Here is a 27,612-nt window from a genome sequence, read left to right on the forward strand (position 1 = left end):
TACTTGCAATTGGAATGAAACAATCTATGGGTCCAATTGTGAGTCAAGGGTAGACTTGCAACAGGGATAAAAAACAAAACACACGCTTTAGTTACAAGTCGAGGGTGGGCTTACAACTTAGACAACTACGAGACCAGTTGCGAGTCGAGGGTGGACTTGCAACTGGGACAACTACTAAACTACGAGCTCAGTTGCGAGTCCAGTGTCGACTTGCAACTAGGATGCAACAAATTATGGCCCCGGTTGCGAGTCAATGGTGAACCCGCAGTTGGGATGAAAAACAGAACACACGTCGAGTTGTGAGTCAAGGATGGGCTTGCAATTGGGATGAAACAAACTACGGACCTAGCTGCGAATCGAGGGTGTACTTGCAACTACGACAACCACACAAACCTACCATACGAATTGCGAGTCAGGATGGGACAACTACTCTGTCCCCACTTATTTATATTCGCTCTGTGTTGTATGATATGTTTCAGTCATGTGATTCCTTTCGATGCATGTCTTAGTTCTTTCGTTGGTTTTCATTTGCTCACTGTAATCTGTTTTCATCCGCTCTGCTTCAGGGTTCCAAGAGTTTTGAAGTTTCCAAAGGAACTTTGTTCCTACAGTTATACTGATGGCCATTGACAATATAGTGGCAAGGAGGTATCCGAGTCCCGCAAAGACCCCATTGACAATATAGTGACAATATAGTGTCTGATGTCCGGACTCCCGCAGACCCCATGTTTGTCTCGGGTTTGCCGGAACAAGTACATCCGGACCGCTCGGCGGACTGATACAGGTCCGCGTTGTATGGCAAACCCCATCCGAACCGCGCGGTCCGGACGTATGCAGGCGGTTTGAGGGTCCGCCTTGGAGATGCCCTGATGGGTCTATCTCTTGCTGGCATTGACCCACCATGCATGCATGTAGATGCATGCAAGATTTCATTAATAATATGTGGATGCATGCAAGTTTTGCATTCCTGGTGATGCTACAACATGTACGCGCCGAACCTCATTTTATCATGGAATTCCTGATTGTGCTGCTTCAACTTGATTAGGAAGAACTTGTAAACACACACACACACACACACACACACACACACACACAAAGAAACATACGCGGAGGAAGACACACGAAGAAAGAAAGAAAATCCCCGCAGGAAAATGAAAGAAAGAAGACATGCAAACACAGGAAGAAAAAAAAAAGACACATGCACTGGCTGCATGCCGCTTCGGGGACTTGTCTAGACGTAGTCCCTGCGTGCCTGCATGCCTAGCTTGCCGTACTCCAGCTATTAGGCGCACGTTACGCGGCCTCCTCGCCATCACCGTCGCCCGTAGCAACGGTTCCGGGCAGGAATGTCGTCGAGGCAGGCTGCAGACCGCGCGGAGCTGTTTGACCAAAACTGACTGGCGCATCACGATCACATGCATGGAAGAGACGGAGTGCTCCGGGCAAGCTGGCTGGGCATCCGTGTGTGTCGTGTCGGGCTCGGGCACCATGATCGGCGACTGCGCGTGGACGTATGGATGTATGATAGCTGGGTATTGTTTAGGGCAAAGCAAATGTATAGTTCCTTGTTTAACATCGATTTTGATGCTCGGGACATGTATCTTCTGTGGAAGTAAAACAGGTGGTTGATTGAGCATATAAAGTACGTACGTTGCACCGGTTAGTCACATTGCTTGATGCGTGCATCTTTTTCGGTGTGTAGGTGTAACTGTGTAACTGCGTTTCTTTTTCATCGAATTAAGATCATGCATGATTGAATAAATTTCCCACGGGTTTCTATTTTTTTGGTAGATAATTTTCCCTTCAGCGCCATGATTTGTACTCCTATGTGTATTTACAGCTTCCATGTCCCGTCGTGAAGGCCACACGCACCACCAAATATATCTCCATGAGAAACTTCAGCGTCGCGTCGTTTTCTCTTGTTGCAAGCATTACAAAGGTCTAGTATTACGAAGGCTGAGAAGGTCAGAGTGGCAGGAGATGAATCGGAGATGGGCGGGCCGATTAGACCCGAGCTTGGGACGCTAACGAGCCGGGGGATCTCCTCGGGTACGCAAACGACCTTACTCAGCTGGCCTCGCATGCAGCACAGTCCACAGCTCATCAGTAATGAGCCCTCCCAGGCCCTGCCGGAAATGGGCAAGCTCGTTTTGCACCACACCTCCGGAGACCTTCCAATCTAAGCATGGCCGCGCCATCCTTCCTGCAACCTCTGTGTGGGGCTTACCACGCAGCCTACAAGCTCCTTTACCCTCGTGCTCCATCCTGAAAGCTCTGCCTGCAAGCTCTTCCTTCCTCCTCTTGAGTCTTGACCAAGCTCTGCTGCAAGATCTCCTCTCACCCTCCTCCATGTGGAAGCCGTCGCCCCGTGCCGGCGTCCTCATCGGCGCTGGCGCGGTGCTCGCGCTCCTGGCCCTGATCGGCATCACGTGCTGCGTGATTCGCCGCCGCCGTCGCCCCACTGGCGACGCGCCGGGCGACGTCGAGCTCGCCAGTCCACGCAGATCGCTTCCTTCCGTTAGCGGCCGCGAGCGCCAGCCGCCACCTCGCCAACCCGACGCGCCGGGCTACCTCCCTCCGCCTCCTTCCGTTCGCGGCCGCGAGCGCCAGCCGCCACCTCGCCAACCCGATGCGCCGGGCTACCTCCCTCCGCCTCCTTCCGTTCGCGGCCGCGAGCGCCAGCCGCCACCTCGCCAACCCGACGCGCCGGGCTACCTCCCTCCGCCTCCTCCCGTTCGCGGCCGCGCGCCTGACCTCGGTCATCGACGCGCCCTGTCTGCGCCTCCCTACTTCCGCTGCCTCGACATCGGCGGCGGCGAACGCCATGTGGACCGCGCGAACAATGGGATCGATGAAGAGGCGCTCTCCGTCCCGGTCCCGGATGAGGCCGGCGCCAACAACGGAGCCGATGAAGAGGCGCTCTCCGTCCCGGTCGTGGCCGGCGCCAACAGCGGAGTCGATGAAGAGGTGCTCTCCGTACCGGACGAGGCCGGCGCCAACAATGGAGTCGATGAAGACGCGCTCTCCGTCGCGGACGAGGCCGGCGCGAACAGTGGAGTCGATGAAGACGCGCTCTCCGTCGCGGACGAGGCCGGCGCGAACAGTGGAGTCGATGAAGACTCGGACGAGGCCGGCGAAAACAACGGCGGGATTCCCAACGGGGACGGCGAGGTCGTCGACCACGGCGCGCTCCCGAACGGGATCGTCGACCACGGCGCGCTCCCGAACGGGGCCGTCGACCATGGCCACGGCGCCCTCCCGAACGGGATTGGTGTCCACGGCGCACTCCCGAACGGGGGCGTCGACCATGGCCACGGCCCGCTCGCAAATGGAGTAAATAGCATAAAACTACTAGTTTATAGGCTATGGTTCTAAAAAACTCTTAGAAACCTACCGGTCGCACGGTCCGCTGTTTCAAAAAACCCAAAATCTTCGTTGTTAAAAAATTAAACAGGTTTATGACAGGTCAGGCCCGCACCTAAACAATCCGTTAGTTGACCGTTTTGTTTGACCGTTTACTTATTGTGGTCGCGCCCGAGTCCGGCGTGATCTGCCGCGGCATCCCGGGGGGCACCCACACCTCCAGCCCTCCTCTCTCCTTCTCTCCCTGCTCCATGGACGAGCGCCTCGAGCCGCCTCCCTGTGGACATGGATGACGGCCGCGGCGACCCCTACCGGACGCTGCTCCGGGAGGCCACGGCGGCGCTGCTCAACGCCTACTACAATGCGCCGGGGTCGCCCTTCCTGTACCCCACCACCGCCAGCGTCCTTGACCACCTCAACGGCGCGCTCCTCAGCTCCGCCCAGCGCGTGCTCATCGAGGGCGCCCGCTTCCGCCGCGCCAACACCGGCGGTGGGGGGCCTGCCGGCCGGACCAAGCTGCCGTGCGACTTCACCCCGTGCGCCGCCACCAACACCACCTCGCACGGGAGGTCGATGACAAGCCGGGAGTGGAGCCAGCAGCAGCAGGACGTCGTCGGGTGCGCCAGGACTAGGACGTCACCGGCCACCTACTGACTGGCGAGCACCACCGCCGCCTCACGCCGGCTGCTGCCGCACGGCCACGGGGAGGGACCCGATTGCTTTTTTTTTTAAGTTTGCAGGGACCCGATTGCGTTTTGAAAAGTTTTGCAGGGACCTGATGGCATTTTTGAAAAGTTTACAGACACTGCCATGTGAGACCCACATGTCAGTTAACGGTCAAACAAAACAGTCAACTCACGGATTGTTTAGGTGCGGGCCTGACCTGTCATAAACCTGTTTAATTTTTTAACAACGAAGATTTTGGGTTTTCTGAAACAGCGAACCACGCGACTGGTAGGTTTCTGAGAGAAATTAAAAAGTGATAGTTTTTTAAAACCATAGCTTATAAACTAGTAGTTTTATGCTATTTACTCTCGCAAATGGGAACGTCGACGGGATGGACCAAGGCGTGCTTTTCATCCCGTACGAAGTCGAGCACTTCCTGGACGAGGAGGATGACGCGCTCTTCAACGTCAGCCCCAACAGCAGCGCGGGATCGGGGTCGGAGGGGTACCTCACCGCAGCAGCTAGCTCGTTGGACAGCCAGGAGGATTATTTCACCGCCGACGAGTGATTTCTACCCCGCCGCCGGTCGCTGGCACGCAAATTCCGAGCCGTCCGTATGTAGGTATGGTGTCAGTTGGTTAATTAGCTAAGCTAATTTGTAGGTATGGTGTCCGTAATCTGGTCTTCCCTAGTACTAGTAGTACATGATGCATGCATGCATGCACGTAAGGCGAATTAATCAGATGCTAAAGCGATGGATCGAGTAGCCGTTATGTATGCATGTTGTGCAATGGATTGCGTGGTTGTTCCTGTACGTACGGATGCAATGGATGATCGAGTACGTTGTGCATGTAATGGATCGACTACGTAGCAACATCAGTTGCAGCCGCATTCTCACGACAGACTGCAGTGCTTTGTTAGATATATGATATATCTTCTGGTTTATTGTTACACTATGTAAACGGCAGGAAAAAAAAGAACAGACAGACAAACGATAAACCTTTAAATCTGAAAATGAAAATAAAAAAGTTGAGCTACAGCCGAGGTCCTAAGAAATACTACGATATGCTGGAACACATATCACGGGCCTCTCTTAAAATTTCACAGTAGCTACCAGCTCCTCTAATCAGGACAGTTGACAAGGTGCTGAATCAGTAGCCACTCTGCCACTTCTGGTTAGCCTGGGCGGCGGTAGCAACAGCACTCAAGGGCGCGTTTGGTTACCTGCATTGTTTTTGGCACTTTGCATACTTGTTCTAACTGGACCTGGCTAAGCATATACAGGCAAAAAACCAATATCTGCATGTTGATTGATTGCCTGCATTGCATTAAGGCTCAGATGGCTGCAACTTTGTTTGGTTGCCTGTATTTGTGCTTCAGGTGTGAGCAGATGCAAAGCACAACTGTTTGGTTGTGTGCAAGTACTTGATTTGCTCACCCTTTCAAATGTGATGGAGTTACCACCCATTTGACAGCACACAACACACTATGATTAACAGCAGCACAAAAACTACAAGAACGAGCAAAGAACAAGCAGATCATAAGCTACTAGGCATAAGTTTAAAACAGCAGAGCATCCCATGCCCCTGCTGGACCCCAGGGTGCTGCTCCCTTAGCAAAATATGGACATGTTGACAGCAAAAGAGAAGATCGGGCTTCAGTTCAAACCTACACTACTTCATTTCAGAGTACTACGCATGGTTCAGAGTTTCAGACTAGACAGGTGAACTAGAGGGCCTGAGTGATGTCGCCGACGCAGCTATGCTTCGTGCACCTGACGGTGCAGATGTTGGAGCTGTTGGCGTTGTAGATCTGCACCTTGAGCCCTAGGCCAGAGATCTTGAAGACTACAAGGTCGCCGAGGACGATCTTGTGTCGGCCGCAGAAGTACTCCCAACCGCGCCCCAGCACCATGTGCCCCTTGAACATCTGCACCTGGACCCAAAACTCGCACCACTTGTTGGCGGAGAGGCTGACGACACGAGGAGGACCGCTGACCAGCCATTGCTTCATCACGGGCCTGAATTTACGCGGGATGATGAGCATGGTGATGTCCTCCTGGTCAGCGATCTGCACGTAGAACCTGATAGGTTCCCGTGCACCCTCTTCGTGCCTGGTCCTCGGCCTCCTGCCAGCACCCAGCGGCATCCTCATGAACTCCACCCTGCCAGGGAGCACCACCCTCTTCAGCCACCGGTTGGTGGGGATGAGGTCCTTCGCCACCTCTGCGCCAGCGACGACCTGCGCACCACCGCCGGCTGTGTCCCACTCCGTCTTCATTATCTTGTCAGCAAGATGGACATCAGTTAGCAACACACATGACACATGCATTATCAAAGCTAACAAGTAGGACATCATGTATGCTCACTGAACACAGCTTACAATGATCACTACTAAGTACTAACACATGATCAGTGCTACTCTGATAAGTGGTTGCAGTTATCAGTGGTTACAGTTATCAGTGTTAACACTCATCAGATGAAGCCACCGCTCACATGTCCTACTTGCACCTACTATTTTTGGCATTCAAGTATGTCCTACATGCATGCCACATGCACTCACATACCCTAGCAACAAGAGCAACATAACAACAGCAGCAAGAAGAGTAGCACTAACAACAGCAACAAGAAGAGTAGCATGAACAACAGCAGTAAGAACTAACACTAGTGGAAAAAAGCCTAGCTATGGCATGGCAAAAAGTGCCTTGTTGGCGTAGAGACCCAATGCCACTAATATGGCGCCAGTGAAAACAGTTTAGTGGTGGCGTTGGCAGACACGTCAGCAGTATTTTAGTACTGATGGCGTGCCACCTGGCTAACGCCAGCAATATATTGTGTTATCTATGGCATTTATTGTGAGGCAACGCCAGCAATTTGTATTTTTCAGCAATAAAAAAAATACCCAACGATTGCAGCCATTTAAACTTCTAGTGGTAAGTCTCAAATCCACAAAATATACCCAACTATTAGTACAATTTTCAGTAACTAGCTTGCTACTACCTACAAGCAAAAGTTAATTATCCGGTAGCTAGCTCTATACAAGCAAAAGTATCATCATCGATCTCACGCAACTTGTTATCCGCTAACTAGCTACGATGAAGAATGATCCTCATCTCACGCAACTTGTTCATGTTGCTCTGTCCCTCCTTTCTGGAATAGGCTTTGTGGGTCTTCAGCTCCTCCCTCTCGGCCTTCAGGAGTCGTATCTCCTTCTGCATAGACTCGATCTCGGTGACCAGTAGCTGCTTCTGGTCGATGAGCTTCAATTTCTTATCGACGAGATCAGAGTTATCGTCGATGATCTCGTCCTTCTCTTTATTCAGGGAGTCATTCAACTCCTGAAGTGCCTTCATTGTACTCTCCTTTGACGCGACAAGCTCACGACTGAGCATGTCCACGTTGCGTACCGGTAGCTGCTGCTGGACCGGTCCTGGAGATGGGTCTCGTACATATGCCTGGCAAGTCAAATATTTGAAATGATCAATAAAGAATGGTTAGATGATATATGTATATATGCATGTGTTTTGCAATGCTCATGGATGTTTTTGTAATCTTACCTGGTTGGTGCTCGTTTCGCCTTTGTCAACTTCGTAGGCCGTGAAGTTGCACGAGGACTAGTAGTGGTTGTTCCAGCTAGTCATGGCTGGAACTTCAAAATAGTAACAAGTATATAGGTTAATTATTATGACAAGAACCAAATACACATGTTAAAGTATACAATGCAAATCTGTCCATAACATCATGGAGTATGCTACATTAGCAAAGCCACTGTTATATTCATCAAGGGTAAAACAACAACAATATATCATATAGCATGTGGATGGAATATGCTACCTAGCAAGTTTTAATTCTGCCAGTTTCAGACTTGGCAGATTTCATCAAGGGTAAAATAGCAACAATATATTATAGCATGTGCATTGAAGGAAATATGCCCTAGTGGCAATAATAAAGTTGTTATTTTATATTTACTTATTCATGATAAAGGTTTATTATTCATGCTGGAATTGTATTGATCGGAAACTTAAATACATGTGTGAATACATAAACAAATACCGTGTCCCTAGTAAGCCTCTACTAGACTAGCTCGTTGATCAAAGATGGTTAAGGTTTCCTAACCATAGACATGTGTTGTCATTTGATAACGGGATCACGTTAGAATGACCCATCTGTTAGCTTAGCATAATGATCGTTCAGTTTATTGTTATTGATTTCTTAATGTCAAATACATATTCCTTCGACTATGAGATTATGCAACTCCCGAATACCGGAGGAATACCTTGTGTGCTATCAAACGTCACAACGTAACTAGGTGATCATAAAGATGCTCTACAGGTATCTCCGAAGGTTTTTGTTGAGTTGGCATAGATCGAGATTAGGATTTCTCACTCTGAATATCGGAGAGGTATCTGTGGGCCCTCTCGGTAATACACATCATAAAAAGCCTTGCAGGCAAATGATTAATGAGTTAGTTACGAGATGGTGTATTACGGAACGAGTAAAGAGACTTGCCGGTAACGAGATTGAACTAGGTATGAAGATACCGACGATCGAATCTCGGGCAAGTAACATACCGACGGACAAAGTGAATTACGTATGTTGTCACAACGGTTCGACCGATAAAGATCTTCGTAGAATATGTAGGAGCCAATATGGGCATCCAGGTTCCGCTATTGGTTATTGACCAGAGAGGTGTCTCGATCATGTCTACATAGTTCTCGAACCCATAGGGTCCGCACGCTTAAGGTTCGTTGACGATATAGTATTATATGAGTTATATGATTTGGTGACCGAATGTTGTTCGGAGTCCCGGATAAGATCACAGACATGACGAGGAGTCTCAAATTGGTCGAGAGGTAAACATTGATATATAGGATGATGGTATTCGGACACCAGAATAGTTTCGGAGTGCATCGGGTACTCATCGGGTTACCGGAAGGGGTTCCGGGAACCCCCAGCAAGTGTATGGGCCTTATGGGCCAAAGGGGGGGATAGACCAACCCACAAGGGGGCTGGTGCGCCCCTTCCCTTGGCTGGCCAGCCCTAGGGGAAGGAAAGGGGAGGGGTGGCCCCTCCTTCCTTTCCCTCCTCGGGAGAGAAACGAAAGGGGGGGCAGCTCCTCCTTCCTTCCTCCCGCATTCCAAGTAAGGAAGGGGGCGTCACTTGGGGGAGGACCCCAAGTAGGATTCGGCCTACTTGGGGGCGCCTCCTGGCTGCTCCCTCCACCCCCCACCTATATATATGTGGGAGGGGGCCCCTAGCATAACTACAACATTGTCTTAGCCATGTGTGACGCCCCCTCCACCGTTTACACCCCCGGTCATATTTTCGTAGTGCTTAAGTGAAGCCCTGCGGAAATAGCATCACCCGTCACCGTCACCATGTCGTCGTGCTGCCGGAACTCATCCACTACCTCGCCATCTTGCTGGATTAAGAAGGCGGAGGACGTCACTGAGTTGAGCGCATGCTGAACGCGGAGGTGTCGTACGTTCTGTAATTGATCGGTTGGAGCGCGAAGAAGTTCGACTACATCAACCGCGTTGCTAAATGCTTCCGCTTACGGTCTATGAGGGTACGTAGACACACTCTCCCCCTCTCGTTGCTATGCATCTCCATGGATAGATCTTGCGTGTGCGTAGAATTTTTTTGTTTTCCATGTAATGTTCCCCAACAGTGCCATCATGAGCCAGGTCTATGCGTAGATGATATGCACGAGTAGAACACAAAGAGTTGTGGGCGGTGATAGTCATACTACTTACTACCAACGTCTTATTTTGATTCAACGGTATTGTGGGATGAAGCGGCCTAGACCAATCTTACATGTCCACGTACATGAGACCGGTTTCACCGACAGACATGCAACTAGTTTTGCATAAAGGTGGCTGGCGGGTGTCTGTTTCTCCTACTTTAGTTGAATCAAATTTGACTGCAGCCGGTACTTGAAGAAGGTTAAAACAGCAAACTTGATGAATCACCGTTGTGTTTTTTGCCGTAGGTAAGAACGGTTCTTGCTAGAAGCCTGTAGCAGCCACGTAAAACTTGCAAGAACAAAGTAGAGGACGTCTAACTTGTTTTTGCTGGGCATGTTGTGATGTGATATGGTCAAGACATGATGTGATATACGTTATTGTATGAGATGATCATGTTTTGTAATTTATCATCAACCGGCAGGAGCCTTATGGTTGTCTCATTATTGTATGAAATGCAATCGCCATGTAATTGCTTTACTTTATCGCTCTTCATTAGCAATAGTTGTAGAAGCAATAGTTGGCGAGACGACCCCAACGCAACGATGGAGATCAAGGTGTCGAGCCGGTGACAATGGAGATCATGACGATGCTTTGGAGATGGAGATCAAAAGCACAAGATGATGATGGCCATATCATGTCACATATTTTGATTGCATGCGATGTTTATCCTTTATGCATCTTATTTTGCTTAGAACGGCGGTGGCATTATAAGACGATCCCTTCACTAAATTTCAAGGTAAAAAGTGTTCTCCCCGAGTATGCACCGTTGCTAAAGTTCGTCGTTTCGAAGCACCTCGTGATGATCGGGTGTGATAGACTCTACGTTCACATACAACAGGTGTAAGCCAGATTTACACACGCGGAATACTTGGGTTAAACTTGACAAGCCTAGCATGTACAGACATGGTCTCGGAACACTGGAGACCGAGAGGTCGAATATTAGTCATATAGTAGATATGATCAACATGAAGATGTTCACCATTGAAGACTACTCCATCTCACGTGATGACCGGACTTGGTTTAGTTGATATGGATCATGTATCACTTAGACAATTTGAGGGATGTTGATTTAAGTGGGCGTTCATTACTAATTTGATTAATTGAACTTAATTTATCATGAACTTAGTCTTAATAGTTTTGCATATTTATGTTGTAGATGAATAGCTTGCAATGTAGCTCCCCTATTTTTTGATATTTTCCTAGAGAAAAATAAGTTGAAAGATGATAGTAGCAATGATGCGGACGGGGTCCGTGATCTGAGAATTATCCTCATTGCTGCATAGAAGAATTATGTCCTTGATGCACCGCTAGGTGACAGACTTATTGCAAGAGCAGATGCAGACGTTATGAACATTTGGCAAGCTCCATATGATGACTACTTAATAGTTTAGTGCGCCATGCTTTACGGCTTAGAACCGGGACTTCAAAAACGTTTTGAACACCACGGAGCATATGAGATGCAAGAGCTGAAATTGGTATTTCAGGCTCATGCCCGTGTCGAGAGGTATGAGACCTCTGACAAGTACTTTGCCTACAAGATGGAGGAGAATAGCTCAGCCAGTGAGCATGTGCTCAGAATGTCTGGGTACTACAATCGCTTGAATCAAGTGGGAGTTAATCTTCCAGATAAGATAGTGATTGACAGAGTTCTCTAGTCACTATCGCCAAGCTACTAGAACTTCGTGATATACTATAATATGCAAGGGATGACGAAAATGATTCCCGAGCTCTTCGTGATGATGAAATCGGCAAAGGTAGAAATCAAGAAAGAGCATCAAGTGTTGATGGTTAACAAGACCACTAGTTTCAAGAAAAAGGGCAAATGGAAAGAAAGGGAGCTTCAAGAAGAATGGCAAGCAAGTTGCCACTCCTGTGAAGAAGCCCAAAGCTGGACCTGAGCCTGAAATTGAGTGCTTCTACTTTAAACGAAATGGTCACTGGAAGCGGAACTACCCCAAATGCTTGGCGATTAAGAAGGATGGCAAATTGAACTAAGGTATATTTGATATACATGTTATTGATGTGTACCTTACTAGTGTTCATATTAGCCCTTGGGTATTTGATACCGGTTCAGCTGCTAAGATTAGTAACTCGAAACAAGAGTTGTAGAATAAAGAGAGACTAGTTAAGGGCGAGGTGACGATGTGTGCTGGAATTAATTCCAAAGTTGATACGATCACCATCGCACACTCCCTCTACCTTCGGGATTAGTGTTGAACCTAAATAAATGTTATTCGGTGTTTGCGTTGAGCATGAATATGATTGGATCATGTTTATTGCAATACGGTTATTCATTTAAGTCAGAGAATAATTGTTCGGTTTACATGAATAAAACCTTCTATGGTCATACACCCAATGTGAATGGTTTATTGAATCTCGATCATAGTGATACACATATTCATAATATTGATGCCAAAAAGATGCAAAGTTGACATTGATAGTGCAACATACCTATGGCACTGCCGTTTATGTCATATTGGTGTAAAGCACATGAAGAAACTCCATGCAGATGGACTTTTGGAATCACTTGATTATGAATCATTTGATACTTGCGAACCATGCCTCATGGGCAAGATGACTAAAACTCCGTTCTTCGGAACAATGGAGCGAGCTAATAACTTATTGGAAATAAAACATACCAATGTATGCGGTCTGATGAGTGTTGAAGCACGCGGCGGGTATCGTTATTTTCTCACCTTCACAGATGATTTGGGTAGGTATGGGTATACCTACTTGATGAAACACAAGTCTGAAACATTTGAGAAGTTCAAAGAATTTCAGAGTGAAGTGGAGAATCATCATAACAAGAAAATAAAGTAGCTACGATCTGATCGCGGAGGTGAATAGTTGAGTTACAAGTTTAGCCTTCATTAAAAACAATGTGGAATAGTTTCACAACTCACGCCACCTGGAACACCACAACGTAATGGTGTGTCCGAACATCGCCACCGTACTTTGTTAGATATGGTGCGTTCTATCATGTCTCTTACCGATTTGCCACTATCGTTTTTGGGGTTATGCATTAGAGATAGCCGCATTCACGTTAAATAGGGAACCATCTAAATCCGTTGAGATGACACCGTATGAACTGTGGTTTGGCAAGAAACCTAAGTTGTTGTTTCTTAAAGTTTGGGGATGCGACGCTTATGTCAAAAGACTTCAGCCTGATAAGCTCGAACCTAAAGCGGAGAAGTGCGTCTTCATAGGATACCCTAAGGAAACTATTGGGTACACCTTCTACCACAGATCCGAAGGCAAGATCTTTGTTGCTAAGAATGGGTCCTTTCTAGAGAAGGAGTTTCTCTCGAAAGAAATGAGTGGGAGGAAAGTAGAACTTGGTGAGGTAATTGTACCTTCTCTCGAATTAGAAAGTAGCACATCACAGAAAACTGTTCCCGTGATGCCTACACCAACTAAAGAGGAAGCTAATGATGATGATCATGAAACTTCAGATCAAATTGCTACTGAACTTCGTAGGTCAACCAGAGCACGATCCGCACCAGAGTGGTACAGTAATCCTATTCTGGAAGTCATGTTACTAGACCAAGGCGAGCCTATGAACTATGAAGAAGCTATGATGAGCCCAAATTCTGACAGATGACTTGAGGCCATGAAATCTGAGATAGGATCCATGTATGAGAACAAAGTGTGGACTTGGTGGATTTGCTCGATGATCGGCAATCCATAGAGAATAAACGGATCTTCAAGAAGAAGTCTGACGCTGATGGTAATGTTACTGTCTACAAAGCTCGACTTGTCGCAAAAGGTTTTCGACAAGTTCAAGGGGTTGACTACGATGAGACTTTCTCACACGTAGCGATGCTTAAGTCCGTCTGAATCATGTTAGCAATTGCCGCATTTTATGATTATGAAATATGGCAAATGGACATCAAAACATCATTCCTTAATGGATTTCTTAAAGAAGAGTTGTATATGATGCCACCAGAAGGCTTTGTCGATCCTAAAGGTGCTACCAAAGTGTGCAAGCTCCAGCGATCCATCTATGGACTGGCGCAAGCATCTCGGAGTTGGAATATACGCTTTGATGAGGTGATCAAAGCATATGGTTTTATACAGACTTACGGTGAATCCTGTACTTACAAGAAAGTGAGTGGGAGCTCTGTAGCATTTCTCATATTATATGTGGATGACATATTGTTGATTGGAAATGATATAGAATTTCTGGATAGCATAAAAGGATACTTGAATAAGAATTTTTCAATGAAAGACCTCGGTGAAGCTGCTTACATATTGGGCATCAAGATCTATAGGGATAGATCAAGACGCTTAATAGGACTTTCACAAAGCACATAACTTGACAAAGTTTTGAAGAAGTTCAAAATGGATCAGTCAAAGAAAGGGTTCTTGCCTGTGTTACAAGGTGTGAAGTTGAGTAAGACTCAAAACCCGAACACGGCAGAAGATAGAGAGAGAATGAAAGTCATTCCCTATGCCTCAGTGATAACCCACAAGTATATGGGATCGCAACAGTTTTCGAGGGTAGAGTATTCGACCCAAATTTATAGATTCGACACAAGGGGAGCCAAAGAATATTTGAAGGTATTAGCAGCTGAGTTGTCAATTCAACCACACCTGGAGATTAATTATCTGCAGCAAAGTGATTAGTAGCAAAGTAGTTTGTTAGTTTTGATAGTAGTGACAGCAGCAATAGTAACAGTAACAGTGATAGCAGTAATTTTGTAGCAAGTGTAACAGTAGCAGCAGCAGTAGTAACTTAGCAAGATCAATATAGGACAAATTCGTAGGCATTGGATCAGTGACTTGTTGGATAATATTCATCATGTGACAGTTATAACCTAGGGCGATACGACACTAGCTCCAGTTCATCGATATAATGTAGGCATGTATTCCGTAAATAGTCATACGTGCTTTATTAAAAGAACTTGCATGCCATCTTTTGTCCTACCCTCCCGTGGCAGCGGGGTCCATATTGGAAACTAAGGGATATTAAGGCCTCCTTTTAATAGAGAACCGGAACAAAGCATTAACACATAGTGCATACATGAACTCCTCAAACTACGATCATCACCGAGAGTGGGCCCGGTTGTTGTCACTCCGGGGTTGTCGGATCATAACCGTAGTAGGTGACTATAACTTGCAAGATCGGATCTAAAACATGGATATAATGATGAATTCATAAGTGGTTCAGATCTAAGTTCATGGCACCTGGGCCCAAAGTGACAAGTATTAAGCATAGCAAAGTCATAGCAACATCAATCTAAGAACATAGTGGATACTAGGGATCAGGCCCTAACAAAACTAACTCGATTACATGATGAATCTCATCCAACTCCTCACCGACCAGCGAGCCTACGAAGGAATTACTCACTCCCGATGGGGAGCATCATGGAATTGGCGATGGAGATGGGTTGGTGATGACGAAGAACGAAGACCCCCCTCTCCGGAGCCCCAAATGGACTCCAGATCTGCCCTCCCGTGGAAGAACAGGGCTTGACGGCGGCTCCGTCTCGTGGATCGCGATAATTCTTTTTCCCTGATTTTTTTTCTGGAAATATGTGATTTTATAGTATGAGGGGGGTCGTCTGCGGGGCCATCAGGTGGGTACAACCCACCTGGGTGCGCCAGGAGAGGGGGCGCGCCCTGGTGGGTTGTGCCCACCCAGGTGCCCCTCTCCGGCAGGTCTTGGCTCCATAAATTCTTATTATTGATATAAACAATCCTTGCAAAGCTTCGTTCCATTCCGAGAACTTTTATTTCTGCACAAAAACAACACCAAGGTAGTTCTACTGAAAACAGTGTCAGTCTGGGGTTAGTTTCATTCAAATCATGCAAATTAGAGTCCAAAACAAGAGGAAAACGTGAGAAAAAGTAGATACATTGGACACGTATCAACACCCCCAAGCTTAAACCTTTGCTCGTCCTCAAGCAATTCAGTTGATAAACTAAAAGTGAGAAAGAAAAACTTTTACGAACACTTTTGCTCTTGTTTGCATAAATAAGCTTAAACAGCACCCAGGTTTTCAGCCAACATTATAACTAACCATGTCAACAATAACACTTAAAGATTATATTAACTCATATCAATGACATAATCAGCTAGAGAGCAATAATGAGAGATCTCAAACGGCAACACGTTGTCAAAACAACCATGATATAATATGAAAATAGTGGTATCTCGCTAGCCCTTTCTGAGACTGCAAAACATAAATGCAGAGCACCTCCAAAGTTCAAGCAGCGACTAAACATTGTAATTCATGGTAGAAAAGATCCAGTCATGATGCACCCAACATTAGCTACACACAATGCATAAATCATGACAGCTGTGCTCTACTCAGTTTTTGGCGCTTGTTTAGAAGGTGATGACACAACATAAAAGTAAATAGATAGTCCTCGCAGAGGGAAGCAGTGATTTGCAGAGGTGCCAGATCTCAATTTTTAAACACAGAGATAAATGATATGTTGAGACATGCACCCTTCTTATTCACTTCACAACATCTTCCATGCTAAGCACGCTAGTGGCGGTTCCCAAGCGATAAAAGTAAAGGTTTTGACTCCATTGGGAGTTTTTGTTTGATTATTTCAGAGATGAACTCTATTTCATGTTTGCAGTTTGGGACTGGACATCCCTATTACCGCCCATATTCTCGTGCGATGGCGAGTGAATAAACACTCGACCTGAGAATAACCCGCTTAGCATGGAAGATACCGACCACCTCCTGTCGTTCCATGAACGATCCAGGCACACAAAAAGGATAATTTTTATAAGTTTTCAGAGGTGGCACATGCAAATTTACTTAGGACGGGAGGGTAATACCGTATATAGGTAGGTATGCTGGACTCATCTGGAATAACTTTGGGTTCAAGGTTTTTGATGTACAAGCAGAGTTCCCACTTAGTGCAGGCGAAGGCTAGCAATTAAGATTGAGAAGCGGCTAGCTAGAGAGCAACAACGATCATAACCATGCATTATGCATAAGTAACATTGGACACTAGCATGAGTGGGATATGAACACCATGAACATAAATATCATAGAGGCTATGTTGGTTTTGATTCAACTACATGCATGAACATGTGCCAAGTCAAGCCACTCGAACATTCAGAGGAGGATACCATATCATCATACTACATCACAATCATTTTAACGCTATGTTGATATCCAAGATAAATCATTATTCACTCCCAGTTACTTATGCATGGCATGAAAAACTATAATCTCTAATTGTCATTGCAAACATGTTAATCATGATGGGCTGAATCATGGATACTAGGTTAAATATATTTACACAAACAGAACAAGTCGAGTTCATACCAGTTTCTCTTTGCCACGGCCAGTTCATCGGATATCGTCATTATTGCCTTTCACTTGCACGACCGAATGATATGAAAATAATAATAGTGCAAGAGTGCCATGGACTAAGCTGGAATCTGCAAGACATTTTATTCAATAGGAGAAGACAAGGTAAAATGTGCTCTTATTAGTTCAACAGTTATTCATATGAGAGCCACTCAACATTTTCATCGTGGTCTTCTCCTTGGTAAGACTCGAATAAAAAGAAAATAAGTTCAGAGAAACACACTGAAATATTTTTGGAGTTTTTGGTTTTCTTGAACAAGCAAATAAAAAGGCAAAAGCAAAAACGAGAAAACTATTTACACGAGAAAGCTCCCAACAAGCAAAAGAAGAACAAGGAAATCTTTTTGGATTTTCTTTTTAGTTCTACTACTAAGCATGCATAGAAAGTAAATTACTACAACTAATTTTTTTGGTTTTTTCTAAAGTTTTTGAGACAGACAAGAAGGAAGCAAGAAAATAAATCTAAGCATGGATGATACAATGAAAAAGTGTGAACACCGACAAATAGAATAATATGCATGAACATGAATATAATGTCGGTGAGAACACGTACTCCCCCAAGCTTAGGCTTTTGGCCTAGCTTGGTAGTCAATCAGTAGTCTGGATAGTAGTTGGCGTGGTAGCTCACGGAGGCTCTCGGTGTGGAGGCCTCAGCCTGCTGTGCTGCCTTCACTGCTGCGTTGTGAGCTCGAGCCTCGCTCTCAAGAATAAAATATCTTCCCTTGCTATTATAGTCAAAAAGAGCAGGCGCAGGCAAATATGTGTCTGCAACATGTGATTGGTTAAATAACAGATTATAAGTGAAGTTATCAATCTTTCCCTTGAGAATCCTATGCTCTTTTAAGGTGTCAAAGTCTAAATACTGCGTGGGTAGGATGGGATCAAAGGGTAAAGGTGAAACACCCAGCCCTCGTGCTAAATGCGTGGCGTAAATTCCACCATAGAACCAGCCACTGTTAGCGTTATGCTGAAGTCTACGTGCAACAATCGCTCCAAGGTTGTAATTCCTTTCACCGGTGAGAGCGGTGCGTATGAGGCTCAGGTATGGAGCACAAAGTGTACTACAGTCTTGCTTGCCTACTATACATTTCCCGTTGAATAATGAAAAGTACTGAACTGCGGGAAAATGAATGCTCTTTATTCTACCTTGTATCACTCCCCTCCTTTCACCGTAACAAAGGCTAGTCAAGAAAGACTCGAACTCAGCCTTTGGTGGTTCGTCAAGCGAACCCCAAAATGGAAGTTCGCAATAGTAAGCAAAGTTCTCTAGTGATATGGTATATGGATTATCATAAAGCATAAACGACATCCTAGACTCATGTGGAAACTATTTAAATCCTTTGAAAAATGATTCAGTGAGAAGTTGGCGTTGTTCACACTTATCTGAAAGGTAGGGACCGAGACCGGCATTGTGAACATATTGCTCAAATTCCTCCTTTATGCCCACACGCACCATATATTCATCGCAAGGCCATAAGCATGTTTTGGTGGTAGCATCTCGTGTGGAACTTTCACTTGGCTCAACATAAGACCGGTGGGCAGAACTGTCACTATAAGATGCCCACGAGGATCGCCTCCTTGAAGAACTCCTTCCAAATAAGTTCATCATGTCCGCGTATAATATTTCCTATGAACAAAAGTCTAAATTCTTAGTTCACAAGATTTTTCCCAACAAAACTTCACAAATTTGATAGCAACTACTCATAGGGATACATAGAGGCCATAGCACGCATTCAAACTACTTAGAACACTAAGAATTCAACATGCAAGCTCATCTAAAGCAGCACCAGGAGTAGCTAATTATTCAAAGTATAAACCACTAAAACAAAAACTAATTGGACAAACGGTGGAGTCACATACCAAGCAACAATCCCCCGAAACAGTTTCGGAAACGGAGCTTCGAGCAAAGAGATCGAAATCCGCGGGTATGAGCTCAAGAACACGGGAGAGAGAGCAATGGGGATTTTTTTCTGGAGGTAAGTGATGATGTGGGCTAAAGAGATAAGTGAGGGGGCCCATGTGGGGACCACAAACCACCAGGGCGCGCCTGGGGGTCCTGGCGCGCCCAGGTGGGTTGTGCCCACCTGGTGCACCTCCCTCTGATATTATTTGCACCAAATATTCAGAAATATTCAGAAAAATCATATTAAATTTTCAGGGCATTCTGCGAACTTTTATTTTTGGGTCATTTTTTATCGCACGGGAAATTCAGAAAACAGACTAAACATGGCATTTTATTTTATTTAACTAATAAAAACAGAAAACAAAAGGTAGGGACAGAAGGTAGTGCTTACTAAATTCATCAACTTCATACCGCTCAAAAAATGATTCATTAATAAGGTTGATCAGGTCTTATTAACAACCACTTTCGATTAGCATGAAACCGAAGAACTTTCGTAAATCACTAAGTTACCTCAATGGGGATATGAATCTCCCCAACAATAAGCATTCATATTTCTTTTTGACAGTAGGTAGAGGTATTTGAAAACTTCCAATAGTGATTGTAGGAGATTTTTCAATAACATTATTACCATTCACTTGGAATTGTTTCTTCGGAAAGTGCACCGTATGCTCATTACCATTGATATGAAAAGTGACCTTGCTTTTATTGCAATCAATAACGGCCCCTGGAGTATTCAAGAAGGGTCCACCAAGGAAAATCGACATGTTGTCGTCCTCGGGCATCTCAAGTATAACAAAGTCAGTCAAAATAGTAACATTAGCAACAACAACGGGCACATCCTCACAGATACCGATAGGTATGGCAGTTGATTTGTCAGCCATTTGCAAAGATATTTCAATTGGTGTGAGTTTATTCAAGTCAAGTCTTTTATATAAAGAGAAAGGCATAACACTAACACCAGCTCCTAAATCACACAAAGCAGTTTTCACATAATTCTTTTTGATAGAGCAAGGTATAGTTGGTATTCCCGGATCTCCAAGTTTTTTAGGTACTCCATCTTTAAAAGTATAATTAGCAAGCATAGTGGAGATTTCAACTTCCGGTATTTTTCTCTTATTTGTGATGATGTCTTTCATGTACTTTGCATAAGGAGGGATTTTCAAGATATCAGTCAAGCGAGTACGCAAAAAGACTGGCCTCAGCATCTCAACAAAGCATTCAAATTCTTAATCATCTTTCTTTTTAGTTGACTAGGGTGGAAAAGGCATAGGTTTTTGAACCCACGGTTCTCTTTCCTTACCGTGTTTTCTAGCCACAAAGTCATTTTTATCATATCTTTTATTCTTAGGTTGTGGGTTATCAAGATCAACAGGTGGTTCTATCTCAACATCATTATCTGGTTCTTTTTCATTTGGTTGGGTATCTTCATGAACATCAGCATTATCTTTTTCATTATCACTAGGTGGATGTTCATTACCAGATTGAGTTTCAGCATTAGAGATAGAAGTTTCATTTTCATTATCAGGAGGTTTTTCTATTTCAGGTTCACTAGAGGCATGCAAAGTCCTATCATTTTTCTTCTTATTTTTCTTTCTAGAAGGACTAGGTGCATTAGTATTTCTTTGTGAATCTTGTTCTATTCTTTTCGGGTTTCCCTTAGGATAAAGTGGTTCCTGAGTCATTTTACCTCCTCTAGTTGCAACTCTAACAGCAAAGTCATGCATATTATGATTCATTTCATCAAGCAATTCTCTTTGAGATTTAGCAACTTGTTCCAACTGAGTTTGAACCATAGAAGCATGTTTTCCAACACCTCTAACATCATTTGAAATTCTAAATAACAAGTCACTCAAGTGAGAAATCATATCAGAGTTATATTTCAATTGTTTCATAGCATTTGCATTGAAGTGATCTTGTTTTCTAATGTAGTTTTCAAACTCATAAAGGCATTGACTAGGATGCATATTGTGAGGATTATCATTTTCATTGAACTTCATAAGAGAATTTATCTCTATCACCTTAGGCAGTGGTGGTGTATTAAGCCCATGTATTTCTTCGATATATAGGAGGTAAATTTTTAACATCCTCAGCTTTAATACCTTTTTCCATTATAGATTTCTTTGCCTCTTGCATATCTTCAGGACTGAGATATAATATACCCCTCTTCTTTGGAGTGGGTTTAGGCGGTGGTTCAGGAATTGTCCAATCATCATAATTTTTCAATATGTTATTCAATAATTCTTCAGCTTGCCCAACAGTTTGTTCCCTGAAGACACAACCAGCACAACTATCTAGGAAGTCCCTAGAAGCACCGGTTAGTCCATTATAGAAGATATCAAGTATTTCATTTTTCTTGAGAGGATGATCAGGCAAAGCATTAAGTAACTGGCAAAGCCTCCCCCAAGCTTGTGGAAGACTCTCTTCTTTAGTTTGCACAAAGTTAAATATTTCCTGTAAGGCAGCTTGTTTCTTATGAGCGGGAAAATATTTTCCAGAGAAATAATAAATCATATCCTGGGGACTACGACAACCAGGAGTAAGAGTATTGTACCAAGCTTTAGCATCACCCTTTAATGAGAAAGTAAATAATTTGAGAATAAAGTAATATCGAGTTTTGTCATCATGAGTAAAAAGGGTGGCTATATCATTCAACTTAGTAAGATGTGCCACAACAGTTTCAGTTTCATAACCATGGAAAGGATCAGATTCAACCAAAGTGATTAACTCTGGGTCGACAGAGAATTCATAATCCTTATCATCAATAAATATAGGTGAAGTAGCAAACTTAGGATCACATTTCATTCTAGCATTCAGAGATTTTTCTTTATACTTACATAATAATTTCTCTAGATCATCTCTATCCTTACAAGCAAGAATATCTCTAGTTGCCTCTTCACTCATAACATAGCCTTCTGGTACCTTAGGCAATTCATATCTAGGAGGGCTAGCTCTAGCAGGTGTTTCAAGAGTTTCAATTCCAAGCTCATCATCGGATTCAACAACATCATGTTGTATTACTCTATCAATTTGGTCATCAAGAAATTCACCAAGTGGCATATCATCATTATCAAGCATGGTACTAGCATCATCATAAGCATCATTCATAGTAGAAGTAGCATCAGCAATAACTTGTGACATATCCGAAATAATAGCATGTGCTGGTGGTGTTGCAAGTTTACTCATAACAGAAGTTGAATCTAAAGCAGAACTGGATGGCAGTTCCTTACCTCCCCTCGTCTTTGAGGGATAAATCTTAGTCTTTGGATCCTTCAGATTCTTTGATAAATTGATAATAATCCCAAGTGACTCAACAAATATTGTTATGTTCCCCGGCAACGGCGCCAGAAAAAGGTCTTGATAACCCACAAGTATAGGGGATCGCAACAGTTTTCGAGGGTAGAGTATTCGATCCAAATTTATAGATTCGACACAAGGGGAGCCAAAGAATATTTGAAGGTATTAGCAGCTGAGTTGTCAATTCAACCACACCTGGAGATTAATTATCTGCAGCAAAGTGATCAGTAGCAAAGTAGTTTGATAGTTTTGATAGTAGTGACAGCAGCAATAGTAACAGTAACAGTGATAGCAGTAATTTTGTAGCAAGTGTAACAGTAGCAGCAGCAGTAGTAACTTAGCAAGATCAATATAGGACAAATTCGTAGGCATTGGATCGGTGACTTGTTGGATAATATTCATCATGTAATAGTTATAACCTAGGGCAATACGGCACTAGCTCCAGTTCATCGATATAATGTAGGCATGTATTCCGCAAATAGTCATACGTGCTTTATTAAAAGAACTTGCATGACATCTTTTGTCCTACCCTCCCATGGCAGCGGGGTCCATATTGGAAACTAAGGGATATTAAGGCCTCCTTTTAATAGAGAACCGGAACAAAGCATTAGCACATAGTGAATACATGAACTCCTCAAACTACGATCATCATCGAGAGTGGGCCCGGTTGTTGTCACTCCAGGGTTGTCGGATCATAACCGTAGTAGGTGACTATAACTTGCAAGATCGGATCTAAAACATGGATATAATGATGAATTCATAAACGGTTCATATCTGAGGTCATGGCACTCGGGCCCAAAGTGACAAGCATTAAGCATAGCAAAGTATAGCAACATCAATCTAAGAACATAGTGGATACTAGGGATCAGGCCCTAACAAAACTAACTCGATTACATGATGAATCTCATCCAACTCCTCACCGAACAGCGAGCCTACGAAGGAATTACTCACTCCCGGTGGGAGCATCATGGAATTGGCGATGGAGATGGGTTGGTGATGACGAAGAACGAAGATCCCCCCCTCTCCGGAGCCCTAAACGGACTCCAGATCTGCCCTCCCGAGGAAGAACACGGCTTGGCGGCGGCTCCATCTCGTGGATCATGGTAATTCTTTTTACCTGATTTTTTTCTGGAAATATGTGATTTTATAGTATCAGGGGGGTCGTCTGCGGGGCCACCAGGTGGGTACAACCCACCTGGGCGCGCCCTGGTGGGTTGTGCTCGCCCAGGTGCCCCTCTCCGGCAGGTCTTGGCTCTAGAAATTCTTATTATTGATATAAAAAATCCTCGCAAAGTTTCGTTCCATTCCGAGAACTTTTATTTCTGCACAAAAACAACACCAAGGTAGTTCTACTGAAAACAGCGTCAGTCCAGGGTTAGTTTCATTCAAATCATGCAAATTAAAGTCCAAAACAAGAGGGAAAACGTGAGAAAAAGTAGATATGTTGGAGACGTATCACTCAGCCATAGGTTCTATAAAGTATGACATGCTGTGTACCAGACCTATTGTGTGCTTTGCCATGAGTTTGGCAAGGGGGTACAATAGTGATCCAGGAGTGGATCACTGGATAGCGGTCAAAATAATCCTTAGTTACCTAAGAAGACTAAGGAAATGTTTCTCGTAAAAGGTTACAAGCTTTGACACCAATTCGGATGACTCTGAGTCTCAATCTGGATACGTATTGAAAGTTGGAGCAATTAGTTGGAGCAGCACCATGTAGAGCATGTAGATATAGAAATTTGCAAACTACATACGGATCTGAATGTGACAGACCCGTTGAATAAACTTCTCTCACAAGCAAAGCAAGATCACACCTTAGTACTCTTTGGGTGTTAATCACATGGCTATGTGAACTAGATTATTGACTCTAGTAAACTCTTTGGGTGTTGGTCACATGGCGATGTGAACTATGGGTGTTAAATCACATGGTGATGTGAACTAGATTATTGACTCTAGTGTAAGTGGGAGACTGAAGGAAATATGTCCTAGAGGCAATAATAAAGTTGTTATTTTATATTTCCTTATTCATGATAAAGGTTTATTATTAATGCTAGAATTGTATTGATCGGAAACTTAAATACATGTGTGAATACTTAAACAAATAACGTGTCCCTAGTAAGCCTCTACTAGACTAGCTCGTTGATCAAAGATGGTTAAGGTTTCCTAACCATAGACATGTGTTGTCATTTGATAAACGGGAGCACATCATTAGGAGAATGATGTGATGGACAAGACCCATCTGTTAGCTTAGCATAATGATCGTTCAGTTTATTGCTATTGCTTTCTTAATGTCAAATACATATTCCTTCGACTATGAGATTATGCAACTCCTGAATACCGGAGGAATACCTTGTGTGCTATCAAACATCACAACATAACTGGGTGATCATAAAGATGCTCTACAGGTATCTCCGAAGGTGTTTGTTGAGTTGGCATAGATCGAGATTAGGATTTGTCACTCCGAGTATATGAGAGGTATCTCTGGGCCCTCTTAGTAATAGACATCATAAGAAGCCTTGCAAGCAAATGACTAATGAGTTAGTTACGAGATGATGTATCACGGAACGAGTAAAGAGACTTGCCGGTAATGAGATTGAACTAGGTATGAAGATACCGACGATCGAATCTCGGGCAAGTAACATACCAACAGACAAAGGGAATTACGTGTGTTGTCATAACGGTTCGACCGATAAAGATCTTCGTAGAATATGTAGGAGCCAATATGGGCATCCAAGTTCCGCTATTGGTTATTGACCGGAGAGGTGTCTCGGTCATGTCTACATATTTATCGAACCCGTAGGGTCCGCGCGCTTAACGTTCGTTGACGATATAGTATTATATGAGTTATATGATTTGGTGACCGAATGTTGTTCGGAGTCCATGATAAGATCATGGACATGATGAGGAGTCTCGAAATGGCCGAGAGGTAAATATTGATATATAGGACGATGGTATTCGGACACCGGAATAGTTTCGGAGTGCACCGGGTACTCATCGGGTCACTGGAAGGGGTTCTGGGCACCCCCGACAAGTGTATGGGCCTTATGGGCCAAAGGGGGGACAGACCAGCCCACAAGGTGGCTAGTGCGCCCCTTCCCTTGGCTGGCCTGCCCTAAGGGAAGGAAAGGGGAGGGTGGCCCCTCCTGCCTTTCCCTCCTCAGGAGAGAAAGGAAGGGGGTGCCACCTCCTCCTTCCTTCCTCCCGCACTCAAAATAAGGAAGGGGCGCCACTTGGGGGAGGACCCCAAGTAGGATTCAGCCTACTTGGGGGCGCCTCCTGGCTGCTCCCTCCACCCCCACCTATATATATGTGGGAGGGGGCGCCTATCACAACTACAACATTGTCTTAGCCGTGTGCTGCGCCCCCCTCCACCGTATACACCCCCGGTCAAATTTTCGTAGTGCTTAGACGAAGCCCTGCGGAAATAGCATCACCGTCACCATCACCACGCCGTCGTGCTACCAGAACTCATCCACTACCTCGCCGTCTTGCTGGATCAAGAAGGCAGAGGACGTCACCGAGCTGAACGTGTGCTGAACGCGGAGGTGTCGTACGTTCGGTACTTGATCGGTTGGAGCGCGAAGAAGTTCGACTACATCAACTGTATTACTAAACGCTTCCGCTTACGATCTACGAGGGTGCGTAGACACACTCTCCCCCTCTCATTTCTATGCATCTCCATGGATAGATCTTGTGTGTGCGTAGATATTTTTTATTTTCCATGCAACATTCCCCAACACGCATAACTAGCTTTGGACAACAACAATATAGCACTATCGATATCTTCACATAATTATATGGATGAAGTGTAGTATATATATGCCAGTTTGTATCTATAACATGTGGGCAAGAACCAAACACACACCTAACTTGGTCAAACTTGCCTAAGTTGAGTTGTGACAAAGTGTGGCAAAGTGTGGCAAGTTGTGGCTTGCAACCAAACAACCCCTAAGGCCTTGTTTGGATTGTGACTACATTTGCCACACCTAACTTGGAGCATTACTCTGAAGTGGAAATTTTCTTTGGACACTCAACTATTTTGCCACACCTAACTAGGAGCATTAAGTGGAAATTTTCTTTGGACACTATGGGGTTGTTTGGTTCCCAGCCACAGTTTGCTAAGCCAAAATTTGGCAGCCACAGTTTAGTTGGTATGTGTTTTGTTTTTGCCACACTTTGGCTTGCCACACTTTATTGCCCCTATGGTCCACTTGTCATAGAGACAATTTTTTTGCCAACTTTTGCCAAAGTTTGGCATCCAATTTCTCAGCCACACTTGTGTGGCTTGCCATACTTGTGTGGCTGGCCACACTTTGGCTTGGCCACACTAGCTCCAACCAAACAGACCCTATATTTGCCTAGTGATATATGTGAGATGGTGCAAAAGTAGTACACAGCAGCAACTCAAACACTTTGTTATGGATTACAACAGCAACTCAAACACTTTGTTTCAGAATTTAGATGCTTCCAAAGATGATGACTTAAAAAATGACAGATTGCACTTTCCAATTTCCAATTGACAACAGCGACAGCAACTCGAACACCTTAATTTGATTGACAGATTACACTTCCAATTTCTACAACTAGCAACTCAAACACCTTAATGTGATTCACAGTGGCAGTGGCCTACAGTCTACTCCTTCGTCGTCGCCTGCTGTCATCGCCTGCTGCGGTCGTCGTCGCCTGCTGCCGTCGCCAAAACCCTAGCATAGGGAATGCGAAACACACCTCTCATTAACAAAAATCCAAATGGACCAGATGAGAGTGGGAGGCTCAGATGTGTACAGGCTCAGATGTGTACCTCAGGACCGGAGAACAACGGCAATCGCTGGAATCGGCCTTAATCGAAGCGGCGGCGACGGGCGGCGAGAGAGAGGGAGAGAAAGGGGAACGGAAACAGAGTGGGGCAGAGAGAGGGAGTACGTGGGTCGAGGGGGCCGTTGCCCCCGTTGGTTTTGACCCCCATGACATCCTAATCCTATTTGGGCTAGCCCAATAAGAAAAAAAGGTCATTATTTATAATCAAAATAATAGAAATTTAATAAAAGTAAACTATAATATGCTAAAAAATAGATCACCACATAAAAAACTACATATTTGAAGGCTCAAAACTATATATTTCAAATCTTAATCTAAAAAGAAAAAAATAAAGACTCAACGTACATATATTAAAAAATGTCATTATTTATATTTAAAATAATAGAAATGTAATAAAAGTAAACTATAATATACTATAAAAAAGATCACCACATAAAAAACTAAAAATAAAAAAAATTGGAAGTGCTAAACTACATATTTGAAGA

General features: G+C 44.4%; 1 protein-coding gene across 1 annotated transcript; it reads left to right on the forward strand.

Annotated features, from left to right (window-relative positions):
- The first annotated feature begins 3,535 nt into the window (after positions 1-3,535).
- On the forward strand, positions 3,536-4,017 carry LOC109769684 (uncharacterized). The gene has a single exon (XM_020328414.3). The coding sequence runs from the start codon at positions 3,649-3,651 to the stop codon at positions 4,015-4,017; it is 369 nt and encodes a 122-aa protein (XP_020184003.1). The 5' UTR covers positions 3,536-3,648.
- The last annotated feature ends 23,595 nt before the right edge of the window (positions 4,018-27,612 follow it).

This window comes from Aegilops tauschii, chromosome 7 (assembly GCF_002575655.3).
Source record: "Aegilops tauschii subsp. strangulata cultivar AL8/78 chromosome 7, Aet v6.0, whole genome shotgun sequence".
In the NCBI taxonomy this organism is placed as follows: domain Eukaryota; kingdom Viridiplantae; phylum Streptophyta; class Magnoliopsida; order Poales; family Poaceae; genus Aegilops; species Aegilops tauschii.

Bases quoted from the DNA above. Each gene is read 5' to 3' on its own strand.
- LOC109769684 (XM_020328414.3), top strand. From the start codon at position 3,649: ATGGATGACGGCCGCGGCGACCCCTACCGGACGCTGCTCCGGGAGGCC.